General features: G+C 38.7%; 1 protein-coding gene across 2 annotated transcripts in view; it reads right to left on the bottom strand.

Annotated features, from left to right (window-relative positions):
- The window catches only part of CLYBL (citramalyl-CoA lyase), a 241,493-nt gene that overhangs the window by 187,020 nt on the left and 29,839 nt on the right, over positions 1-24,634 (bottom strand). The window contains exon 1 of one of the 2 annotated variants that reach the window (XM_057494545.1): positions 24,173-24,277. The exons of the other annotated variant lie outside the window; for it this stretch is intronic. Within the exon in view, the coding sequence (XP_057350528.1) occupies positions 24,173-24,198 (26 nt within the window). The 5' untranslated portion in view covers positions 24,199-24,277. Of the gene's footprint in view, positions 1-24,172; positions 24,278-24,634 lie in introns of those variants that run through there. 2 annotated transcript variants of the gene reach the window in all.

Raw genomic sequence — 24,634 nt, 5'->3', positions numbered from 1 at the left:
AATGAGAATTTGCAGATAAAGGAGGAAAATGTGTTCTAGATTTCCCAACACCATAAATACCAACATTTGGAGCAGAGATGAAAGAGCAGATTATAGAGATGTCCATCAGACTCAAGTGATCTTTGAGATGTTCAGAGTTCTATGGTGGTGGGCCTCCCTGCTGTGCCATGTGGAGGTAGTCTTTAATCAGGGAGAGGGTCTGAAAACATCCTGTGCTATGAAAGGAGAAAAGTTAGTGCTTACTTTGGCAGCACATACATGAAAGGAGAAAAGTTAAAGTGACCTGCCCGTCTCATGTCTGATACTGGTCTTCTTGTAAGCAAAATGAATTGCTAAGCTTAGAAATGAGAGCACATAGATCTTATTCACAATTTGCAACTTTAGAACTGCCATATTCTAACTCAAATTTATATTTTCAAAAACTACTTTTATGGTGTTTTTTGAAGAAGACTAAAGAAATTCCCAAAGAAAAAGATTTAAAGTAGTCACCTACAGTGTATTTGTTTTTCTTAAGAAGGCCTTTAATAGGGGCTAATAATAACATAGCTATCATTAGTAGTATTGATAATAATAGCTAATAATAATACAGTACTATATTAAAGAGCTGTATCATTTTCTAAGACATTAGATCCAATAAGCATCATGCAGGAGGCCTGCAGCGCCTGCTTCAGAGAAAACAACTCTAATAAGAAGCAGCCGACTATTTCTATGTTCACAATTTTAACTAGCATGGGTGGTGCTTGGAGTTAAAAATAAAAATAAAAACATTAGTGATCCATTGCTATTTATACCTCTGGATCTTCAGCATGGCACAGATGCATACGTAAACATCTCTTTTTCTTTCTACTTTTTTTTTCTTATCTCTTTCTATTTCTTAGTTACAAAACGTCCATTCATGTCACAATACTAGGTTAAGAGGAGAGCTGGAATTGCTTAGGCTACTGGGAACCACTGTAGTTTGTGCTGGGCAAAACTGGCCCACACACAAACATTTCTGAATTTTGTACTAGCACATCATAAAGCTTTCAATATATTCAATATGATTCTTTATATTTTCGAGCAAACTAATGGCTGTCCAGTTTCGTTTTATACACAAATGTCATTTAAAAGGATGAGCAACCCCACAGAATGTGAAGCACTGAATAAAACAATAATGTTTATCATCTGAAGCCCCAGTGTATCTCTTACTATCAGTAAACTTTGTATCCCAAATCTAAACGTATTAAATGGCTTCCATTATGATTGCTATCAACACTAATTATAATAAATTATGATTAATAGTTATATGACTGAGCTCTACATTATGCTAGACAATGCTATTAGAAGTTTAGTTACTTGGTATCATTTGATCATTCTTTGTAACAGTATCCTCATTTTTCAAAGAAAACTGAGACTCAGAAAAAACAAGTAACTTGCTTGGGGTCACAGGACAATAAATATGGTGACAGAATTCTAATTCTAACCTATGCTCTTCACCATTACTCTCTCATGCCACCAAATTAAACCCAGGAAGTGAAGGGATGTGCACTGATTGCTCCAAGGTCACAGTATTAACTACTAAAAGTTTGCATAGTAAGTTGCTCTCAGGTTTGATTCACTTATTCAGAAGTATTCACTGAGCACCTACAATGTGCCAGCTATTCTATTAGACACTAAAATAAAGAAATAGTACAACACAGCCCTTGGTTTGTTGAGAGAGCCTCTGGCAGTCTGGTGCCTAAGGGCATGAGCTGAGAACTGAAGGTGAAGGACAGATGAGATCAAAATGTATGCTTGGCAGTTGGGTGCACAGGTCAGGGTATTGGGGGAAATGAGTCCAGGCAGAAGAGGAGGGTCTCTCACACATCTTTTCCACCTACCAGTTTGGGTCCCTGTCACTCTTAGTAGAACTTCTGCGATAATTTCCTAACTTCAGCTTTTCTGCTTCCAGTCTTTCCCTGGCCTCTAACAAGACCTTGAATTTATCTCACCCACTGGTATGTATTAATCCCCTTAAAATGCAATCATGTCGGAGCCAAGATGGCAGCATGAGTAGAGCAGCGGAAATCTCCTCCCAAAACCATATAAATTTTTGAAAATACAACAAATACAACTATTCCTAAAAAAAGAGACCAGAAGACACAGGACAACAGTCAGACTACATCTACACCTGCGAGAACCCAGTGCCTCACGAAGGGGGTAAGATACAAGCTGCGGCCCAGCGGGACCCGAGCACCCCTCACCCCAGCTCCCGGCGGGAGGAGAGGAGTCAGAGCGGGGAGGGAGAGGGAGCCCAGGATGGCTAAATACAGCACCAGAGTGCAGACACACAGTGCAAGGAGTATGGGATACTAGGGAAACAGGACAGTAAGACCTGCAAGCACGTCCCCGCAGCCGGTGCCCCTGGGACAAAGAAAAGCAAGTGGTTTTTGAAAGTCTTAAAGGGACAGGAACCCCACAACTGGACGGAAACATCCCAGAGCACACAGCCCAGCAGCTGGGAGTCCCGGGGAACTCTGAGTGCCCTAACCTCCTAGGCGGCAGTGCAGCTCTGAGACCCCTCATGGTGATAAACAGCTCCCCGCCTGTTCCCGCTCCGGGGCGGGCCCACCATAGCATAGCAGCGGTCTGAGGTTGGCCAGGCCCACAGCAAGGGAGCTTCCTCCATAGCCGTCAGGCAAGAAACCCATCTACGCGCAACTGCCCAACACAAGCCGCTAGGGGTTGCCGTTGTCCCAGGAAAGAAAGGCCAGGAGCAAGTGGAAAGGATCTTGGTTCTCCTAGGTGACAGACGAGCCAACAGCATACAACTGCATCTATCAACATGAAAAGGCAGAAGAATTTTATCCAGACCAGACTAACCCAGACATCCTCCACATCCTCCCCTGAGAAGGAATCTGGGAAGACAGATTTAACCAATCTTCCTGAAAAAGAATTAAAAATAAAAGTCATAACCATGCTGATGGACTTGCAGAGAAATATGCAAGAGCTACGGAGGGAGAATACAGAAATAAAACAATCTCTGGAAGACTTCAAAGCAGAATGGACAAGATGCAAGAGACCATTAATGGACTAGAAATCAGAGAACAGGAACGCAGAGAAGCTGATGCAGAGAGAGATAAAAGGATCTCCAGGAATGAAAGAATATTAAGAGAACTGTGTGACCAATCGAAACGGAACAATATCCGGATTATAGGAGTACCAGAAGAAGAAGAAAGAGAAAAAGGGATAGAAAGGGTCTTTGAAGAAATAACTGATGAAAACTTCCCCAAACTGGGGAAGGATATGGCCTCTCAGACCATGGAAGCACACAGAACTCCCATGACAAGGGACCCAACGACAGCAACACCAAGACACATAATAATTAAAATGGCAAAGATCAAAGACAAGGACAGAGTATTAAAGGCAGCCAGAGAGAAAAAAAAGGTCACCTACAAAGGAAAACCCATCAGGCTATCATCAGACTTCTCAATAGAAACCACAGGCCAGAAGAAAATGGCATGATATATTTAATGCAATGAAACAGAAAGGCCTTGAACCAAGGATACTGTATCCAGCACGATTATCATTCAAATATGAAGGAGGGATAAAACAATTCCCAGACAAGCAAAAGTTGAGAGAATTTGCATCCCCCAAAACACCTCTACGGGGTATTTTAGAGGGACTGCTCTAGATGTGAGCACTCCTAAAAAGAGCACAGAACAAAACACCCAACATATGAAGAATGGAGGAGGAGGAGTAAGAAGGGAGAGAAATAAAGAATCATCAGACAGTGTTTATAATAGCTCAATAAGCAAGTTAAGTTAGACAGTAAGACAGTAAAGAAGCTAATCTTGAACCTTAGGTAACCACAGATCCAAAGCCTGCAATGGCAATAAGTACATATCTTTCAATAATCACCCTAAATGTAAATGGACTGAATGCACCAATCAAAAGACAAAGAGTAATAGAATGGGTAAAAAAGCAGGATCCATCTATATGCTGCTTACAACAGACTCACCTCAAACCCAAAGACATACACAGACTAAAAGTCAAGGGATGGAAAAAGATATTTCATGCAAACAACTGGGAGAAAAAAGCAGGTGTTGCAGTACTAGTATCAGACAAAATAGACTTCAAAACAAAGAAAGTAATAAGAGATAAAGAAGGACATTACATAATGATAAAGGGCGCTGTCCAACAAGAGGATATAACCATTATTAATATATATGCACCCAATACAGGAGCACCAGCATATGTGAAACAAATACTAACAGAATTAAAGGAGGAAACAGAATGCAATGCATCATTTTGGGAGACTTCAACACACCACTTACTCCAAAGGACAGATCCACCAGACAGAAAATAAGTAAGGACACAGAGGCACTGAACAACACACTAGAACAGATGGACCTAATAGACATCTATAGAACTCTACATCCAAAAGCAACACGATACACATTCTTCTCAAGTGCACATGGAACATTCTCCAGAATAGACCACATACTAGGCCACAAAAAGAGCCTCAGTAAATTCAAAAAGATGGAAATCCTACCAACCAACTTTTCAGACCACAAAGATATAAAACTAGAAATAAATTGTACAAAGAAAGCAAAAAGGCTCACAAACACATGGAGGGTTAACAACATGCTCCTAAATAATCGATGGATCAATGACCAAATTAAAATAGAGATCAAGCAATATTTGGAAACAAATGACAACAACAACACTAAGCCCCAACTTCTGTGGGACGCAGCAAAAGCAGTCTTAAGAGGAAAGTATATACCACTTGAGACATATTTAAAGAAGGAAGAACACTCCCAAATGAATAATCTAACATCACAATTATCGAAATTGGAAAAAGAAGAACAAATGAGGCCTAAGGTCAGCAGAAGGAGGGACATAATAAAGATCAGAGAAGAAATAAATAAAATTGAGAAGAATAAAACAATAGCAAAAATCAATGAAACCAAGAGCTGGTTCTTTGAGAAAATAAACAAAATAGATAAGCCTCTAGCCAGACTAATTAAGAGAAAAAGAGAATCAACACACATCAACAGAATCAGAAATGAGAAAGGAAAAATCATGACGGACCCCACAGAAATACAAAGAATTATTAGAGAATACTATGAAAACCTATATGCAAACAAGCTCGAAAACCTAGAAGAAATGGACAACTTCCTAGAAAAATACAACCTTCCAAGACTGACCCAGAAAGAAACAGAAAATCTAAACAGACCAATTACCAGTAATGAAATTGAAGTGGTAATCAAAAAACTACCAAAGAACAAAACCCCCGGGCCAGATGGATTTACCTTGGAATTTTATCAGACATACAGAGAAGACATAATACCCATTCTTCTTAAAGTTTTCCAAAAAATAGAAAAGGAGGGAATACTCCCAAAATCATTCTATGAAGCCAATATCACCCTAATACCAAAACCAGGCAAAGACCTCACCAAGAAAGAAAACTACAGACCAATATCCCTGATGAACGTAGATGCAAAAATACTCAACAAAATATTAGCAAACCGAATTCAAAAATACATCAAAAGGATCATACACCATGACCAAGTGGGATTCATCCCAGGGATGCAAGGATGGTACAACATTCGAAAATCCATCAATATCATCTACCACACCAACAAAAAGGACAAAAACCACATGACCATCTCCATAGATGCTGAAAAAGCATTCGACAAAATTCAACATCCATTCATGATAAAAACTCTCAACAAAATGGGCATAGAGAGCAAGTACCTCAACATAATAAAGGCCATATATGATAAACCCACAGCCAACATCATACTGAACAGCGAGAAGCTGAAAGCTTTTCCTCTGAGATCGGGAACAAGACAGGGATGCCCACTCTCCCCACTGTTATTTAACATAGTACTGGAGGTCCTAGCCACGGCAATTAGACAAAACAAAGAAATACAAGGAATCCAGATTGATGAAGAAGTTAGACTGTCACTATTTGCAGATGACGTGATGTTGTACATAAAAAACCCTAAAGACGCCACTCCAAAACTACTAGAACTACTATCGGAATTCAGCAAAGTTGCAGGATACAAAATTAACACACAGAAATCTGTGGCTTTCCTATACACTAACAATGAACTAACAGAAAGAGAAATTAGGAAAACAATTCCATTCACAATAGCATCAAAAAGAATAAAATACCTAGGAATAAACCTAACCAAGGAAGTGAAAGACCTATACCCTGAAAATTATAAGACACTCTTAAGAGAAATTAAAGAGGTCACTAACAAATGGAAACTCATCCCATGCTCCTGGCTAGGAAGAATTAATATTGTCAAAATGGCCATCCTTCCCAAAACAATATACAGATTCGACGCAATCCCTATCAAATTACCAACAGCATTCTTCAATGAACTGGAACAAATAGTGCAAAAATTCATATGGAACCACCAAGGACCCCGAATAGCCAAAGCAATCCTGAGAAGGAAGTATAAAGTGGGGGGATCTCACTCCCCAACTTCAAGCTCTATTACAAAGCCATAGTAATCCAGACAAATTGGTACTGGCACAAGAACAGAGCCACAGACCAATGGAACATAATAGAGACTCCAAATATTAACCCAAACATATATGGTCAGTTAATATACGATAAAGGAGCCATGGACATACAATGGGGAAATGACAGGCTCTTTAACAGATGGTGCTGGCAAAACTGGACAGCTACATGTAAGAGAATGAAACTGGATCACGGTCTAACCCCATACACAAAAGTAAATTCAAAATGGATCAAATATCTGAACATTAGTCATGAAACCATAAAACTCTTAGAAAAAAACATAGGCAAAAATCTCATGGACATAAACATGAGTGACTTCTTCATGAACATATCTCCCCGAGCAAGGGAAACAACAGCAAAAATGAACAAGTAGGACTATATCAAGCTAAAAAGCTTCTGTACAGCAAAGGACACCATCAATAGAACAAAAAGGTATCCTACAATATGGGAGAATATATTCATAAATGACAGATCCGATAAAGGATTGACATCCAAAATATATAAAGAGCTCACACACCTCAACAAACAAAAAGCAAATAATCCAATTAAAAAATGGGCAGAGGAGTTGAATAGACAGTTCTCCAAAGAAGAAATTCAGATGGCCAAGAGACACATGAAAAGATGCTCCACATCGCTTGTCATCAGAGAAATGCAAATTAAAACCAGTGAGATATCACCCCACACCAGTAAGGATTGCTACCATCCAAAAGACAAACAATAACAGATGTTGGCGAGGTTGTGGAGAAAGGGAACCCTCCTACACTGCTGGTGGGAATGTAAATTGGTTCAACCATTGTGGAAAGCAGCATGGAGGTTCCTCAAAATGCTCAAAATAGAAATACCATTTGAGCCAGGAATTCCACTTCTAGGAATTTACCCTAAGAATGTAGCAGCCCAGTTTGAAAAAGACAGATGCACCCCTATGTTTATCGCAGCACTATTTACAATAGCCAAGAAATAGAAACAACCTAAATGTCCATCAGTAGATGAATGGATAGAGAAGATGTAGTACATATACACAATGGAGTATTATTCAGCCATAAGAAGAAAACAAATCCTACCATTTGCAACAACATGGATGGAGCTAGAGAGTATTATGCTCAGTGAATTAAGCCAGGTGGTGAAAGACAAGTACCAAATGATTTCACTCATATGTGGAGTATAAGAACAAAGAAAAACTGAAGGAACAAAACAGCAGCAGTGGCACAGAACCCAAGAATGGACTAACAGTTACCAAAGGGAAAGGGACTGGGGAGGATAGGTGGGAAGGGAGGGATAACAGCGGGGAAAAAGAAAGGGGCATTACGATTAGCATGTATAGTGTTGGGGGGGTGTAAAGGGAGGACTGTGCAACACAGAGAAGGCAGGTGGTGATTATACAGCATCTTGCTACGCTGATGGACAGTGACTGTAGTGGGGTCGGGGGAGGGGACTTGGTGAGGGGGTGAGCCTGGTGAACATAGTGTTCTTCAGGTAATTGTAGATTAATGATAACAAAAAAAAAAAAAATGGAATAATGTCCCTCCCAGGATGGAAAACTTTCAAGATGCTCCTCCTGGCTTAGTTCTAATTCCTTGGCCTGGTAGTCCAAAGTCCTTCCTTTAGTCTCATATCCTTCATTAAGGATACCTATTTTTAGAGCAAGCATCTAGAAATTACAAACAAATTGTGTTTTAGGAAATGATAAACTGCCATGGGAAATTCCACATAAAATAATTTGGATAGTGAGAACTTCTTAAGCATCATTTATATACATGGAATCGTCTAACTTAATTTCACTAAAATTAAATAATAGAACGAGAAAAGATGCAGGTAAGGAAACCTAACAGATTGACTAAGACCAAACTTGTCCTGCAGTTTCAGGAACTCTGTCTCTAATCTTGAAACGTGTACTGTGTGGACTGCACAGAATACCGTTTATATCTCAGTTGTAATAGCTCTTAAAAGATAAAAATAGGGGATCTTTATGGGGAATGAAAAAGAAACTTTATAATATCCATGTAATTGAAGGCAGGTTTTCAGTGAACTAGGTAATCTTTCACAGATGAAGAAAACAAAGCAATAAGTTGAAAGCACCATTCAACTTATATTTCTTATTTGTAAAAGTTAGGGTTCCTAGAGATAGCCAATGTTTTTAAGGCTTATGACTTTTTTCCTTTTTTCAAAAGGGTACATTTTATTTACATAATATCCGTTACATAAAGAAGAGGGAGAGGGGAATAGGCATCCTGGCAGTCACCCGGTGCCTCTTTTCCTTTGATTCTTAAAGGACACTGTGACAAGAGCCTGTGGAACTTTTGCAAATGACTGGATGGAAGGAGGAAGGGAGAAAGGGAGGGAGGGAGGAAAGAAGGAAGCAAGGAAGGAAGGAAGCAAGGAAGGAAGGGACAACCCACATATTCTTCAAAGAATCTAAAAGCTCTTAATGCCTCACTTCTGTTCAAAGCTGAGGCCCTGGAGAAGCACTGGTGGTTCTACCTAGCAGCTGAGGACACCTCTGGGGGCTCTGCTTCTGTGCTGAACCATACTGCCCAGCTCCTTGATTGTTTTGAACTTGGCTTCTGTCCCTCCAACTCTCCATCTACAGGAACACCTTGATTCAAAGTTTGGAAAAGTGGGGGATACCTGCATAGGCAGCAACAGATGACAAACAGGAAAACCACCACCAAGGAGCCCAAATACCACCAAGAATGTTGTAAAGAGAGCAGGGCACTGTAGACTTTGTTAATGTAAGTGGGATTGCAGGTCTGAGGGCTTTTTGGGGCAGTGGAAATTCTCACATTAATAGTGTAAATTCTGCACCATATTTTGACACCTGCTACATCTGATTCAAATAATAATAATAAAAAAAGAGTCTGCATACTGGAAAACCATTCATTTTTGCCTTTCCAGTCACAGCAGGAATAGAAAGCAATTCTAAGCCACTCTGCAAATGCTTCCAAAGTTAGAGATTTCGGAGGTAGGAGCCAGCCAGCATTGCATGCCCCATATCACTGAAGCATTTCATTAGACTGATTTGACTTAAAATAATAATTTAAGAAAGAAGGAAAAAAAACCTTCAGGGAAAAACCCTGTGAGATTTGAGAGAGTTCTGGTGTGAAACAGGTTCTTTCTAGAACTGTCTCAGAGGGGTTTATTATGTTGGACCCAGTCTCTGGGGTCTCCTCCAGATGGCACACTCACCAGAGTGTGGTAAGGGTCAGACTGCTCAAAGATGCCCTGGCGTCGTCACAGACCACACTTGGCTCCTTGCTGGGGTCTAAGCTTGGCAATACAGTAGTTTCTCTGGGTGGTATCTACTTATCTTCATCACCACCCCCAGACTCTTCCCAAATGTCTACCCCTCTTTCCTTAACCCCCATCGGCACTATTCTCCATGTGGCCTTCTCAACCTTGCTGCCTAGAAAATGCTCCAAAGCCAAGTCCCCGGGGCTCCCTCCCCAAGCTGCCTCTAGCAGGTAGACCTGTGTTTGGGAGGTCTCTTCAGTCTCTTCATCCTCAGCTCCTCCAAATAAAAACCTCATTAAATCCCTCCCCAGACATATCTTGGAAATGATTAATCTCTCAGATTAACTGAATGGGCTCAAATATAAAAATATTTTTAAAAAACAGTAGGGTCGTTAAAGAGTGACAGATTTAAGCGCCATCTGGACTCGCTGGTCAGGGTGGCACGAATTCCATCAAACGGCTGAACGGTGCACGATCTGGGAATCCCATCTGTTTTATCTAACATGAATCAGTCCAACAGTTTGGCCATTTTGATGTTAGAGTTGTTTAAAAAAAAACCCAGACATATAATACCAGTAGTTTTTCTTCCTCTAAACTTCTAGTATGTAAAATAATGCTTGACTATCACAATTAAAGAGAAATGAAGCTTAACATGATCCTAAGAGTTGCCCTAGTGAAATTCTAAATAGGTTATTTTTCATAAAATGATTATTTCCTCAGTTTTGTTTTTGTTTTTGTTTTAAACATTTGGGACCATATGTGGAGGCTTTTATTAGGGTTATCATATGAAAGTTTACTTCAGTACTTTGTTTTTCCACTGAAAACTATATTGGTAAGATATTGAATCTTGTGAAATAAGAAAATTTTTTTGTCTTTCTTCTCATTTTTAGTCTTCCTTCTCTGCTCTCCTCAACCAAAATATTTTTTATGGAAGTATTAAAATGAAAAGTAGTCAAAAATACCACTTCGATAATGCTAATTATTCTTAAGAAACATGTATTTCTTTTTGTTTTTTAATAAGTAAAGTTTTCCCCTAATTTTTATAAATTTTTTTAACCTTTAGCACTTTGGACTGCTTCCCTGCCTTGCTGTGCTATAATAATTCTAAGAAACACTGATCAGATATTTGTACGCCAAATAATATAGTTCTGTTTCTGAACTGTAGAGTAAATTGTCCCAAAACAAATACTCTGACTAAACTAGTCTTTAATAAGGAAGAGGAAAAAAAAATTTTTAAGAGCAAATATATTTTGGCCATTTAGAGATTTCATAAGGAAAAAATATTTTAAACCATAAACCAGAGTAGTCTTTAATTGGGAAACATTTCTTCTGCTATGATATTATATTACAATATCTATTTTAAAAAATACGGAGGATAATTTTCCTGTTTTATTACTATGCTGTTATTATATAGCATATTATTGTGTTTTACACATGAAACACAAGAAAACAAAGCAATTATAGAACCAAAATTCATGTGATTGTGCATTAAAAGGGGGATTGCATATTATCACATGATTTTATTCCTGTTTTTTGTTACCTTTAATAGCTATTAAGTGGAACAAAAATAACTTCTTCAGTCTTAGATTTGTGTTTTCTAGCCATTGTATATGCCAAATATATTTCTTAAAACAGAATTCTTTGGAAATACAAAGTTAGCCCTATACAACATGCGTATGTGCATTTATTGTTTCCTCATCTATAAAACCAGGATAATAATATCTTCCTTGAGAACTGTTTCAAGGATTATATTAAATAATATTTGTATGAGCATATTAAAAACTATAAAGTGCTATGCAAATGTTAGATATCATTAATAATCATTAACAATAATTTCATATTCTTATGGAATAAAAACTACTGAAAAATAAAACCTTTCTCCAAATTTCCCTTATGATTCAAAAGCATGTTTACATGAATTCTTTCTAAAGCAGCATTTCACAATTGGCTTTAAAGTATCCACTTCAGGAAATTACAAAGTATCACAGAAAAATTATTTCTACATTTGACAAATTTTAAAATACAGAAGCAAACAGTCAAATTGTCATGATCTTTATTTGTACCCTTTACTTTCCTAAAAGTGGTTGTGGCCAATTCAGAATTCTAAGAGCACATGAAAACTTTTGTCCAAAGGGGACGGTCCCAGAGCTACATCAGGATATAGCTCTTTGTCTATGACCCTGATTATCTCAGTAAATGTCAGTGGTCAAGAGTAATAACCCATTTAGGACACCAGCTAAGGCAAATATTGGGAACACTGACTTTTTCTCTTTTACATTCAAGTTTATAAAATAGATTACAAATGGAGAAAAAGAAAACTTGGAGGATAAATGCTGCTTACACAGTCTTCCAAGAAAAAGACTCTACTGTTAGTAAAAGTTCATTATATTTGCACTCTTATCCCCCCTGCATCATCTGAAACAAAAGAAGTGGGTCTAGCATCGGGCTCCCAGTTTATTATCCCCCTTCCCCGATGACATCCAAGCCTTGCAGCATGCTCCTAGAACAGCAGTCTCAAATGGGATCCATTTGAACCCAGCTTTAGTAACAACGGAGCAGCTCAGGTTGTCCCTATGAGCTGCCAATTGGCTTCTGCACAAAGGTAACAAGTTTCCTTTGTTTGTTGTTAATCTCTTTGGCTTTTTTAACATCCCCAAGTCACAAAGACAGACACTGGACACTTCCATCAGGCAGCCACAGTATTATTTGGTCTCCATGATGGCGTGGTGCCCACATCCCTATGTATATCCTCAACTCCAGAACCTGGAGCACTCATTCAGTGGGCACACTAAAAAAGAGGTCAGTTATACTGGGTTTTGAGATGGTTCTGCTGCCCAGCAGTGGAATGTGAAGACACACTAGTCGATAGCATATGGGGTGGGCAGCAATGGGTAATTCTAGTAAAAACGGCAAGCGATTACAGTTGTGGGAGAACTACCACTGAGACATTCTTCACTGGCCAGGTAAAATTATTCTAATGAAGCAGTGCACATTCAAAGATGCCAACCAGAAAAAACATTATTATTTATACTCGTACATGTGGCTAGTATCAAACAAGGCTCTGTTTACTCCAGTTTCATACATTGTTCAATCAATAGATGCCTATCTCTAGGATTTATAAAGTATAAGAAAATATTCCCCTTGGGGTTCACCTAAGTAGTACAATGTGAGCTAAAAGCAGTGATAAGCTTGAGCTGCCCTTTTTTCATTCTAGCATATTCCTTGACAGAACAATAATATTTTGAAACCATAGTTCATTTAACTATATTTTGCACTCCCTGTGTCTGGATACATTTGAGTAATTTTATTTAAACTTGGTTTAAAGAAAACATTCAGTGTCCTGCACCCAGTGAGAGGTATTTTTCCTTTGTAGCAACAGTGGCCATATTGGATCTCAGCACTGTATTTTGAGCCACTAAACAGTGGCTCATTTAAAAGTAAGTATAAACAAATGTAAAAATTACAAGAGAGAATGATGCCAATAAATAACAAGGAAAGTGCTTTGTGCAATCTAAAAATCACTCAATTCTGAATAAAATCTCATTATTCCTTATCAAAACTGGTATAATGCTCATTGAGAACTGGGAAATATTTTGTAAGTGTGCTGTAGTTTATACATTATTAAATTGATGGTGGCAAAGGATAAAATGGTATTTGTCAGGTTGGCCCACAAACCTGTACTTTTAAATGTGGCAATTTGTCACATTAGCAATAAGAATGAAAAAATAAGCCATCCCCTAACAATCTTTATTTTTGACTCATTATGACCATTGCCTGACAAAGACAATGTTTTAAAGACTTAGAAGATATAAATTAATTTTGCAAAGCATAAACTCAACAAAGTAAGACCACTGGTGTAACATCAGTAGCTAATCTGATTCTCTCTCCATGAAAGTAGCTATAGGGAAGAGATACTAGAAAAGATTTAGAATTTATTTTGGCTCAAGATAATTGATGAAATGCTATTCCCCTTAACAAAAACAGTAACTATTAATAGCTCTTTCAGAATGTTAAAAAGATTTTAAGTACTAACATCTAGTCAAATTACTAAAGATCATACAACACAATTACATCTGTGCTGAGATGTATCTTAAATAATCCCAAACTTCTAAAACTTCTGTGGCTTTAGTAAAAGCATCATGAAGTATGCAACAAGCAGAGTAAACCTCTTTAAGGTGACAAAATGGCAAGGAAAGGTCAGGGAGCCAAGCAGGTCAACAAAGTCCTTCTTCCCAATTTGGGGTCATTCTTTGCTCCAGCACTGATTGGTCTCCCAATAAATTCCACATTAGCTCCTCCCTTCAGCTGCAGCAGAAACACTTGAACTGCCTCCTTTCTCCACAAAAGTTTAGTTTGCTGATTGGGCATGAAACAAAGGGAAGACAGCAGGGGTACAATTTATAAGAGGGCAGGCGAGGTTGACAGGCTATTGTGCTCTGGAGACATCCACAAGCTGTTAATTCTATTTTAACATCGTTAATAAGACTGTTAACACATCAGACTTTGTTTAGAGACCTTGAAAACATCAACAAACTATTAAACGACCCACCTGAAATAAGATAGTATCCACTTTGGAAGCATCAAAATCATAATTTTTTTTTATCCTTAAAATTGAAACGCTAAAGAAGGTGAAAAGGAAATCTATTACTGCAAATTGTGTGCCAATACCCCAAACGCTAAAGTTTAATATTCTCAAAACATTCTTTTTAATTTTGATGTCATCTTTCATCTATGGATTTTCTAAAAGAAGTTGTATCAAAATAGAATCACTTCCATATGCATATGCAAAAAGGGATTAAAAAACACATAAATGCACAGGTTTAATAAAAAACTTTAAATGAATTATAAGTCTGAAAGAGTAACAGCAGCTAATTTTGCAGTAGAATAGAAAAATGTTTTGATCTCAGTCCTAAAAGAATTAGGAAAACTCCATGATATAAGGGAAGTTTTTGTATTATACCCTCACACCCAACTAAAATACTGTTCAGTAATTTCGGCACAAGTAAAAAGTTTCAATTCATGCCTTAAGGAGAATAAAATTTTCCAAAAACAACTTTACTTTCTTCTCTTTTGCTTCAGTTATCTTAATTTTAGGAATTAAGATCACTCAATGTAAAGAGTACTGTGCTTAAAATCAAGGAGACCAAATAACCAGTAATCAACATTCAACAATCAATGTTTGTAAGGAAGAAACTTTTACTTCAATTTTTCAGTGTAAATGTACTTTTTGGTGTCAAACTTTTTTCAATTAAAACAACATATTTCTTACAGACAGTCTACTAAAATTGTTATAATGGACATTTAACTATCTTTTCACGTAAAGCAAAGAATTTTGCAAAGTATATTGCAAAGAATTTTGTAATAACATTGTAAAAACAATTTTCTGGACATCTGAAAGCTAATTAATGAAAAAATCTGAAGCATTCTGGATGTGGCTTAAAGTATTGATTTTCCAGCATACTGTAATACAAATGTGTAGGTGTTAATTTTAAATATCCTTGCCTATGATTTAAAAGAGTGATTATTTTATCATTGGCATTATCAGAGAAGAAAATTTAAAAAGCAGGAAAAAATAAGAATCAAATTACGTACATGGGACCTTCAGCTTTTAGAAGAGAGCTGAGAATTCTAGGGAATGTTTAAATATTTTGACTCCTTTGAGGGCTGCTATTTGTTGGTGACTGGGTGGGACAGGGTTCGGGGAGACAGTGAATGGAATGACTATAGAGACTGTTAAACAAGGACATTAATACAAGAACACAGAAGCATAAATTCATGGCAAATGCTGAGACAACTCTAAATGCAGTCTCTGCATTAAACATAATATGAGAGTGTGTTCTCAACAGGTCAAATGACCAATAAGCAAACACTGATACAAGTTATGGCCACTTCGGGCAACACAGTCTGGGAAAGCATCAATCACCACATGTTTTTAAAAATGGAAATTGAGGCAGTAATCCTTAATGATGACCGAAGGAAGAATAATATTTGGTTACCACTGTTCAATTGCCTTTCTCAAATACAATGCCGTGCTTATTTCTCTAGCTTCCTACAATCTTTCATGTTTCAGATACACACATTTCAATCCAAGTGTTTCAGTTGCCATAACAACTTCAAAAAATTGGTTCTCAGATGTCCTTTTTAATCACGTCATTTAAAAAAAACTGGATGGGTTGGGACAGTGCTTCAATTTATTCCGATCACACCTAACTCATGAGGAGTCAGAGTATTTGTTCCTTTTCTCTAAAGAAGCTCAAACACCTGAAAATAACATCACTATTCCTCTCTAACCATAGGCAAGAGTATATATATATATGTATATATATATATATATATATTTTTTTTAATCTGTTTGTGTGTGGCCTTACTATCAAGTTTTTAAAACCCAGGCAACATAATGCCAGGAATCGTCCCCTGTTCATGGGAGTACAGGGACTGCTAATGCTGCCCAGGAGTGTATAGCGGGGCTCACTAAGCGAAAGCTTTATTTTCAGATATCAATTATTTATACTGCCAAACAGGTTTCCAATTGGCTTAAATTGGCTTCTGGTGACGATTACTATTTAGTACCTTTAAAATACTATTTACTTAATGATGGGAAAGTAAAACTATGCAAACATGTAAGTTTCAGTGGCATGCTATTAAACACAGCAGACGGAAAACTGTGAAGTCCACTTGAGTGAACTTTAGAAGGCTCAAGTATAAAGTAAAATCAAGAGTAATGGGCAAGTTAGGGGAATTGACAATTCCAGAGTTTTATTTTTAATTGCACTATCATTTTATTAATACAGACATATAGATATTTAAACTTAAAGGAATGAGGTAGAGGGGGAACAAACTGTTTACAACCCCATATTGAAAATTAAAATGCAGGGTGAATGGTAGGCAACTAAGTACCAGCAAAAAGTAAGTACTGGTTATATTTACAAAAGAGATAGGAACAGATGTTACATAAAAAGTTAGACCTTTTTAACTTCAAAAAATACTACACATGACCAGTTCTTTGCCACTGGGAAAAAAAAACTCTTAATTATGTAAAGAGTGAAGAAAAGGTAGGATTCTTTACCTTTGAATACTAAATTACGAAAACAGCAGCATCAAAGGCAGGCTCGATCTGTTCTGCCTGAAAAATTAATAGGCTTGACAAGTCCTCTACAATGTCTTCTAGAATTGCTGAAAAAGAGGCTCTAGTGACACCCACAGTCCCAGGAACAAAATGCAGGTGTGAAGGAGAGCTTGAATGGGGGGAGGGCTTTTTGTTTGTTTTTTTTTGTTTGTTTGTTTTTCTTTCATCACAATGGATAACGCATAACCCTACTGAGGATCTGAACAATGCTTTATCGCCACCTTCCTCCGGCTTCTCTCTCTTCATCCTTCCCTCTACCACCACTGCCCCACTGCCTGGCAGAGGCCGCCTATAGCTACAATAGGGCCTGGCTGGAAGGTCTGGCCACCCCATCCCCACAGTTTCAAAGGGCAGAGAGTTGAAAGGAGGGGGAACTGGGAGAGGGGCAGGGATGCCGAGGAAAGACATCAATTCAGCATTCCTTAGTGGCTTCAGATCTTCACACTTGTTTTCCTTCCCCCTCTTCCCTCCTGCACTGGTGAGGCAGGAACCAGCACTTCAAAGGGGAAACTTTCTCGGGGCGTGGAAAGACTTGTTATCTAGCTCTCACTCTTCTCATCAGCATGATTAACACTAAAGGTTGGTATTATTGATAAAAACAAAATTATCTCTTTAAGAAACTGCTTTTCATTCCAAGTCACTTGCTGATGAAGCTGTTGGTGTCAGAGAGGGTAAGGGAGGGTGATAGCACAATAGCCTTGCCTTTGCCCATCTCCTTTCAGAAAAATGTAAGGAACACCTCTGCAGAATGGGGCACTTCTGCTCACGCATCAACTCTCATCCTCACCGTCTGTCCACCACCTCTCTGCACTGGACTCCTGCAGGAGGGATTCGGGAGGACTGAGTGGGGCCAGTTTCAACAGGAAGGGGAGGGGCGGAAAAAGATGACCAATTCAATAGTAGGAAACAAACCATATGGGGCAGGATAAGGTGCAGAGACTTGGGCTCTGTCTGGGCCTGAGAGGAAACATAGGGGTTCAAGGCAAATGTTTCCCAATGAAACAAACTTGGCTTACTGTTACTGGGAAACACTGATAAAGAAACTAGCTGGAGATGACTATTTAAAGATGAAGGAAAGCAGAACAGCTAATTTACTCAATAACAAACCTTAATTGCTCAAAACAAAGCAACTTAGTTTCAAGAGTGCCTAAGTGGCCTTTCAGAATGTAACATGCAGCACAAAGTGCTTAATACTATCTTTTAAAAAAGATTTTCAGGATCAAGGATCAAGCTTCAGAACTTTACCTTCATCCTTGTTTTTAAGGGTTTAATTTTTTTCCCCATTATCCCCAATTAGGTCAGAATTTAAATAATGCTATTACAATCTAACTACAAGCCATTTACTTTTACTGCCCTTTTAAAAGAAAAGATGAAAGAGACCCATGTATCTTAATCCTAAAAAGCTCAAAATTTGAATTTAAAATAAAACATTAATAACCAATTATACAGAAAGCCAAGGTTTTCTGAAAAAGCTATCAAAAGACAGTATTTATACTGAACGTGAACATTAGCAGCTAGCCTGACACAGCAAAACCATTGTATTTTCCACTAGTTTTGTTTTGCCATATACAGCTGTGTTTTCACAGATGCAAAGCCATGTGTCTCCACCAAAAGGTCTAGCCTTCCCTTCAGATGTGAATGCAGATCAAAGGTTCAAACGCAGAAATACAAGATCCTTTTCCCTTTGGAACATGTTTTTATTTTTCTGCAGTGGCTGCAAACCAGAATTTCCATCTGTTGTCCTTCTGCAGTGTACAGGTTAACCTTAACAGTGGGGCTCAGAGCACTGTTATCTCAGCTAAGAAGTACCCAAATGAAGACGCCTGCATGTACACCCCGAACAGCTCCCAGAGATGTCCACACAGCAGAGAAAGAACGGAACCAGCCAGGAAAAGAATCCATTATAGTTGATATAAAAAAATTAATTTTCAACTTATTTGAAATATCAAAATAGAATATAAATTGAAGATGGGGTTTTGCTTTTTACACAACATGTACTTTGATAAAGATGATAAATCCAATGTGATTTGCTGCCTATTCTTTCTCCTTCCTATCCCCAGGAGTAGTCAACAGACACATTCTGCATTTGAATCTCCGCTTACAGAAAATAAGATTTGATAAAACAGATAATAATTTGATAAAATAACATTCATCTGAAATGATTTTTTATTTCATTACAAGTTAGTAAACCATATTTTGGAATGGAAATATTTTTAAACATTTCCATTACCTATTACCTTTTTAAATAACTCCTTTCCCCTCAATTTCCACTCCTCTATTGAACATACCCTCAGAATGACTGAAGAAACAAATTTCTCTCCTACTTACTCTAAAAATGGATTTACTGCCATATAAACATTTGCTTAGGAGAACAGTAAAAATACAGCACCGAAGCTAAAAAGGTGGGAGGTTTTGAAGGTATTTTTGGCAGGTTTTTAAGGTCACTAAATCGAGAGAGAGAGAGAGAGAGAGAGAGAGGGAGAGCGAGCGCGCTGTGTCTACCTATCTGTAGAAGATCAAGCGAAGTTAGAGGAATAAACGGTTGGCTGGATGGCTTTGGCTAGTCCCTAGAGATTTTACAAAAGTCCTAAGTGGAGAATGTCACGGACCAGTCCTACCGCTAATGTGTGAGTGCCATCTAGTGGTCTACCTAGAACTGCATCCTAGTCTAGCTACACCTAAAAACATTCTGTAGGGCTCCCCACCCCCATTTCCCCACTCCTTTTTGGCTTATTCCAGCACTTTCAACCCTTCTGCCCTAACTACCAAACAAGCAAACAAAAAATAGACTCGAAAAACAAAACAATAAGAAGGATGATCTCACAAGCTGGGGTGGGTCTACCAATGTATCACAGGCGCCCCTGCCAAAGGGCTGCCTACGAACCACGTGGGGAGCTTAAAGGCGTTGTTTCTACATAAGGATTGCTGTGAGCACACCTGAAGGACCAGACTAAATAAAAAGGAAGGCTTGCTGTCTAAACATGTCATTCTCTGGTGTATGTTATCTTTCTGGGGGAAATAATTAGCTGTATGACTGGGCATTAATATTCCTCCACAGGTACAGAGGGGTATGTAGTTCATTGCAGCTCATTTACCAGCTCCAGTGACTCAGAAAGGTAAAGGTCCCTCCCCTGGGGGACACATTGTGGGCTGAACCTCCCAGGAATATCTGCATTTTAAAAGAGAACTTTCTTTCCCTTTGGGTAGAAAGGCTTGCTCATAATCCCTACCAAGTCACAGGGTACTGGAGTGCTGGAAATGGAAGATTCAGTTCTGTGTGAACATCTAATTGGCTATTGACTGCCCCCAAGATCCACTCCACCGCTTGAGGAACTGCCTCATCCTATCAATAGCTTACAGAGGTTGAATTATCATGAAGATGCCCAGTTCTCCCAAAACCAAAGCACAGGCCCATTTAAACCAAGCAGACACTCCCACCATGGAGTCTGCATCAGTTTGCATCTTCAGTAGAGTTAAAATCGAACATGCTGGTGGCACCATCCATCCTGGAGGCTGAGCTGGGACAAGATGGGGGAGTGATGCTGGCGCCAAGGTGCCTAGAGCTGCCTTCCCACTGATTTCTGTGGTGTGTGCTTCTAATAAATCTCCTTTTGCCTAAAAGTTGCTTAACTAAGAATCTTAATTGATAAAAACCCACAACCCAGAATTCAATTTCATTCAAAAAATATTTATGCAATTCTGTCATGTGCTATGCACCAAGACAGGTGCTAGCTTTCAACCAGGCACAAGGACTGGCCCCACTCTCCAAGTGATTTAATCTAATATGGGGGACAGAAAAGGGTGCAAAGAACAATAGTCACACATGAGCAAAGCTATAGGGATGCGGAGGAAGGGTGTCTGTTAGCCAGGGTAGGTGTGAGTGAGTGGTAAGATGTCATAAGAGGAAGGTGGTATTTGATCAGCAGGATTTCACCAGGTGGAATATGGGGAGGAGGGCAATACAGGGAGAAGAAACAGCATGAACAACGGCAAGGACACAGGCCAGAACAACAAGATCTTGTCGTAGAAAGAATTTTAATGTGATGAGATATTTCTGGAAGGTAATTTCGGTCAGGTATAAAGGAAACTATATCATTCATTATATGACCATGTAAGATGTTTATTCTTCAGTGTTGGGAGCTGACACTTTCAGAGAACAAAGCAGAGATTTGTGTTCAGAGACCTCTTTCCGGGAGACAGACAGAAGGGAAGAGGGACTGGCAAGAGGAGAAAGCAGTGAGCCAGGACAGCAGCAAGGAGAGGACAGCTGGGGGCCTCAGTGGAGATACACAAAATCTAAGGAGTTGAATGGGGTCAAGGACAACTCTAAAGATTTCAGCCCATTGTCTTGAGTGGTTCAATGACTAGAACAACACACCTAACACAGAGGCCTCCACACTTACCCTGCTCCTCAGAAGAACACTTTAACCTTTGGCCAAATCAAAGACTCAACCTCATCTCTGAATGAGAATTTAGGGAATGCAGTTTCTGTCTCTTGGGCAGCGAAGGTAAAAGTGAGTGAACACCTGAGGTTTCTAACACTGTTCTTTATCACTTCCCCTCTTGAAAAGGTTTCTTTCATGAAGAATCATAGAACATTTACCATGTAAGTCCTTCATCACTATCTCAAAATTTCCCCACCCTTCACCCTCTTTAACAGAAAACAAGCACGATCTGCGAAAGAAGCCATGACATTGCAAAGGTTCATCTCACTGAAGCGTACTTCACTGTTACACTTGGTTAGCTTTTGTACCTTCAGAACAATTTCTAAGGGTGCTTACAGTCTTCATAGAACTGCCCCGGGGCTATCATATGAAAATTTCGCGCCAGTTACAAGCATTTTAGTTGAAACCAGTTCCTGCACATCATTGTCTTATGCTAGAAGTGAGCTGGCACCACCAACAAAGGGTTGCTATTAATAGAACAACATAGAACACAAGTGGAAAACTTGAGTGAAATTATGTTTTTTAAAACCCACTGTTTAGTGCCTAAAAAAAGGGACAGACTGTGCAGCATCTGTGCTGGGGGGATATGGAACTAATAAATCATTGCCATTTTTATTACACATAGGCAGAATATCATAGTACATCCAAAGCCAAACATTTGCTGTTTGAGAAAAATGATTTACATTCCAGGGCTTTTTTTTCACTCGATGTGAGAGTTTATGCATTTAGGCTCCAAAATGATTTTATTAATTCAACCTTCCTATAATTATTAACGGCATTTTTTTATTTGAGGGAGGTTAAATTTACGAATGAAATACTAGTATAAACATATATACATAATTATGTTCAAATGTAAAACATACTCATTTCAAAATCCGATTTTCAGATATAAAAATCATATAACATAAGATTGGGCTGAAAAAAAATGATAATTTGATGTGTATTAAAAAACTATTAGTTTTTGAAAAACTGCTAGTGAAGCCAGATGGCTAACTTCCCATTATCAGTCTAAGACAAGCATACGTATCTTTTTGTTAAATTAATTTTATCAGAATATTAAAGCAAGTTTATAAAAGACCCTAAACATTGATGATAGTATATATTCTTCTTCAATAACTAACAGTCTTAGGGTGATTCCTGAAGCCTTAGGTACATTTGGGCATCCTATCTGCTCTGGAATACATTCATGTAACAAAAGGGGGCCTCTAAATGGTAACACATGCAGTCCCTCTAATCAGATTATCATCATAATGTACTGACAATGAGAGAAGTCACAGAAAAAAAGGACTGACAAGAAAATGGTTTCAGGATTCAAAGAACAATGGATTATTTTTATTTTGGCATTCCATAATTATTTTCCCTAAACACTCTTTTAGAAAACTGGTAAAATTCAGGAAGCAGAGCCTTAAAAGGCCTAATACATATTTGGAGCCTCCTGAACAGTCAATGACATTCAGATTTTTGTCCTAGGACTTGAAAAGTTAAAGGCATGGTCCTGCCAATTGTGAGATGCCCTCTCCAACATAGACCACCCACAACTATGGATTTTCCATCTGGTGAACAAAACAGACAGCTCCCTAATTATTTTTAAAAAGGATTTTCCCCCCTAACATACTTTCTTTATTTGTCTGTGACCTGGAACCTAATGGAAAACCTGGTGTATGCCAACTTGATTTCTCATAATGAAACATCCTATTTTATTGTTTTAACTGGGGTTTTTCAAAGGCTCTATGATAGAAATTATTACCCTCAAAGATAACACTCCCAACCACCAAGACAATTCCAATGAATAACTGCTTTCTCTGCACAGACATCTTGTTTAAATATTAACCACTTAAGTTTTCTCTCACAACCAACATGATGAAAATAGGAAGGAAATTATTTTCAATCTTTCTTAACTGGGTACCCATACTGCTAGTGTCAAAATCTATGGCTTTTCCGACAAAATGGCCACCTCTGCCAAAAGCATGCTCAGAAATGCCAACTGTAATTAAAATCTGGCACCTGTCTTGGGCACCAAATTTGCTTCTAATATCTCCACATTGAAATGTGTCTCAGCTTTGAGAGGATGTAAGATGCTTCTTGCCCTCTGCCCTCCGGAAAAACACTTGAGTGGAAAAACTGACGGCTGTTATCCCAAAAATTACATATTTCACATCTTAACTATACTAAATATTCTCTGCTTTCGTTCTCTGAATCTGTTTGTTTAATTAGTCCCAAGAGAATCAGCATACATTCCCATCACACATTTTGTTTTTATAAACCTCAGAAAAAACAGGCAGTGAAGTAAGTTCTTTCTGGTATGGAGTTGTACTTGGGGGGTGGCAGTGTGACTTGGATAGATTTCACAAGAGGTTACACACAATGAATTGGGAGGCTTAAGGTGGGGTAGGGTGCTTCCCCTGAAGAAGGTTTCCAGAGACTGGAGTAATACATCTTGATGTGATGTAATGTACATTGTCTTCTCTGACTGCTGTCTATGAACAAGCTTGTGCCCCAACTCTTGTTTTGTTGAGCCAGGACACTCAAAATCTTACTTAGGTTTTTGTTCTTTAAAGAGTCCATAGCATTTTCCAAGAAGGAACTCCGTTCTCTCTTACAAGTCTTTCACATGCTCGACACCTGGCTCTACTTAGGTGAGGACAGCGGTCCTTGGGTCCAGCTGTCACCTTGGAAGCATCAATCGATGGCACACCTTCGCCCCAGCAAACCCAATGGACAAAGGCCAGAGGCTTGCAGGAACGGAACCTCCTAGGCAGGACCCCTGCGCACCTTGCTCACTGCCTTATCTCAGGACCCAGAGGAGTGCCTCGCACAGACTGCGTACTCAATAAATGCCTACTGAAAGAACAGTGGGCATATCCAGTGTGAACGTACCTTTGTAAAGAGTGCCTTATATTCATATAAGACCACAGCGGCTTCAATGTAAAAGGAACCTGAAAACGTGGGTTATCAATCGTTCCAAGTGCAAGAAGGCCTCTCTCTTGAGACCTGTTAGGGGCACAGACACACACACATTTTGGTCCTTGTCAGCTGCCTTTCTCAGAAACCCTGTCAGCAACACCACTCACCATAACACACCCAGAGCTCCTAGAACACATCACTCTTTAACAGAAATGAAAAAGGGGTAAAGGAGTGTGACAGACCACTATTTGTAAGGTACAGATTTTACTATTAGATAATACAGGAAGTGTATAAAAGCAGTGCCTAATTTATGACAGGGTTGTACCCAAAAAAAAAGAAAAAAAAGTTGCTTCTTTGGGACTGAAAATGAAATTTTCCCAATGGGAAGGATGTTACAAATGATGGTTAGGGCCTCAGGAGAGCTTATAAAAGCCC

Source organism: Manis pentadactyla, chromosome 17, assembly GCF_030020395.1.
Source record: "Manis pentadactyla isolate mManPen7 chromosome 17, mManPen7.hap1, whole genome shotgun sequence".
Lineage (NCBI taxonomy): Eukaryota > Metazoa > Chordata > Mammalia > Pholidota > Manidae > Manis > Manis pentadactyla.
This window is presented reverse-complemented; position numbering and strand designations above follow the sequence as displayed.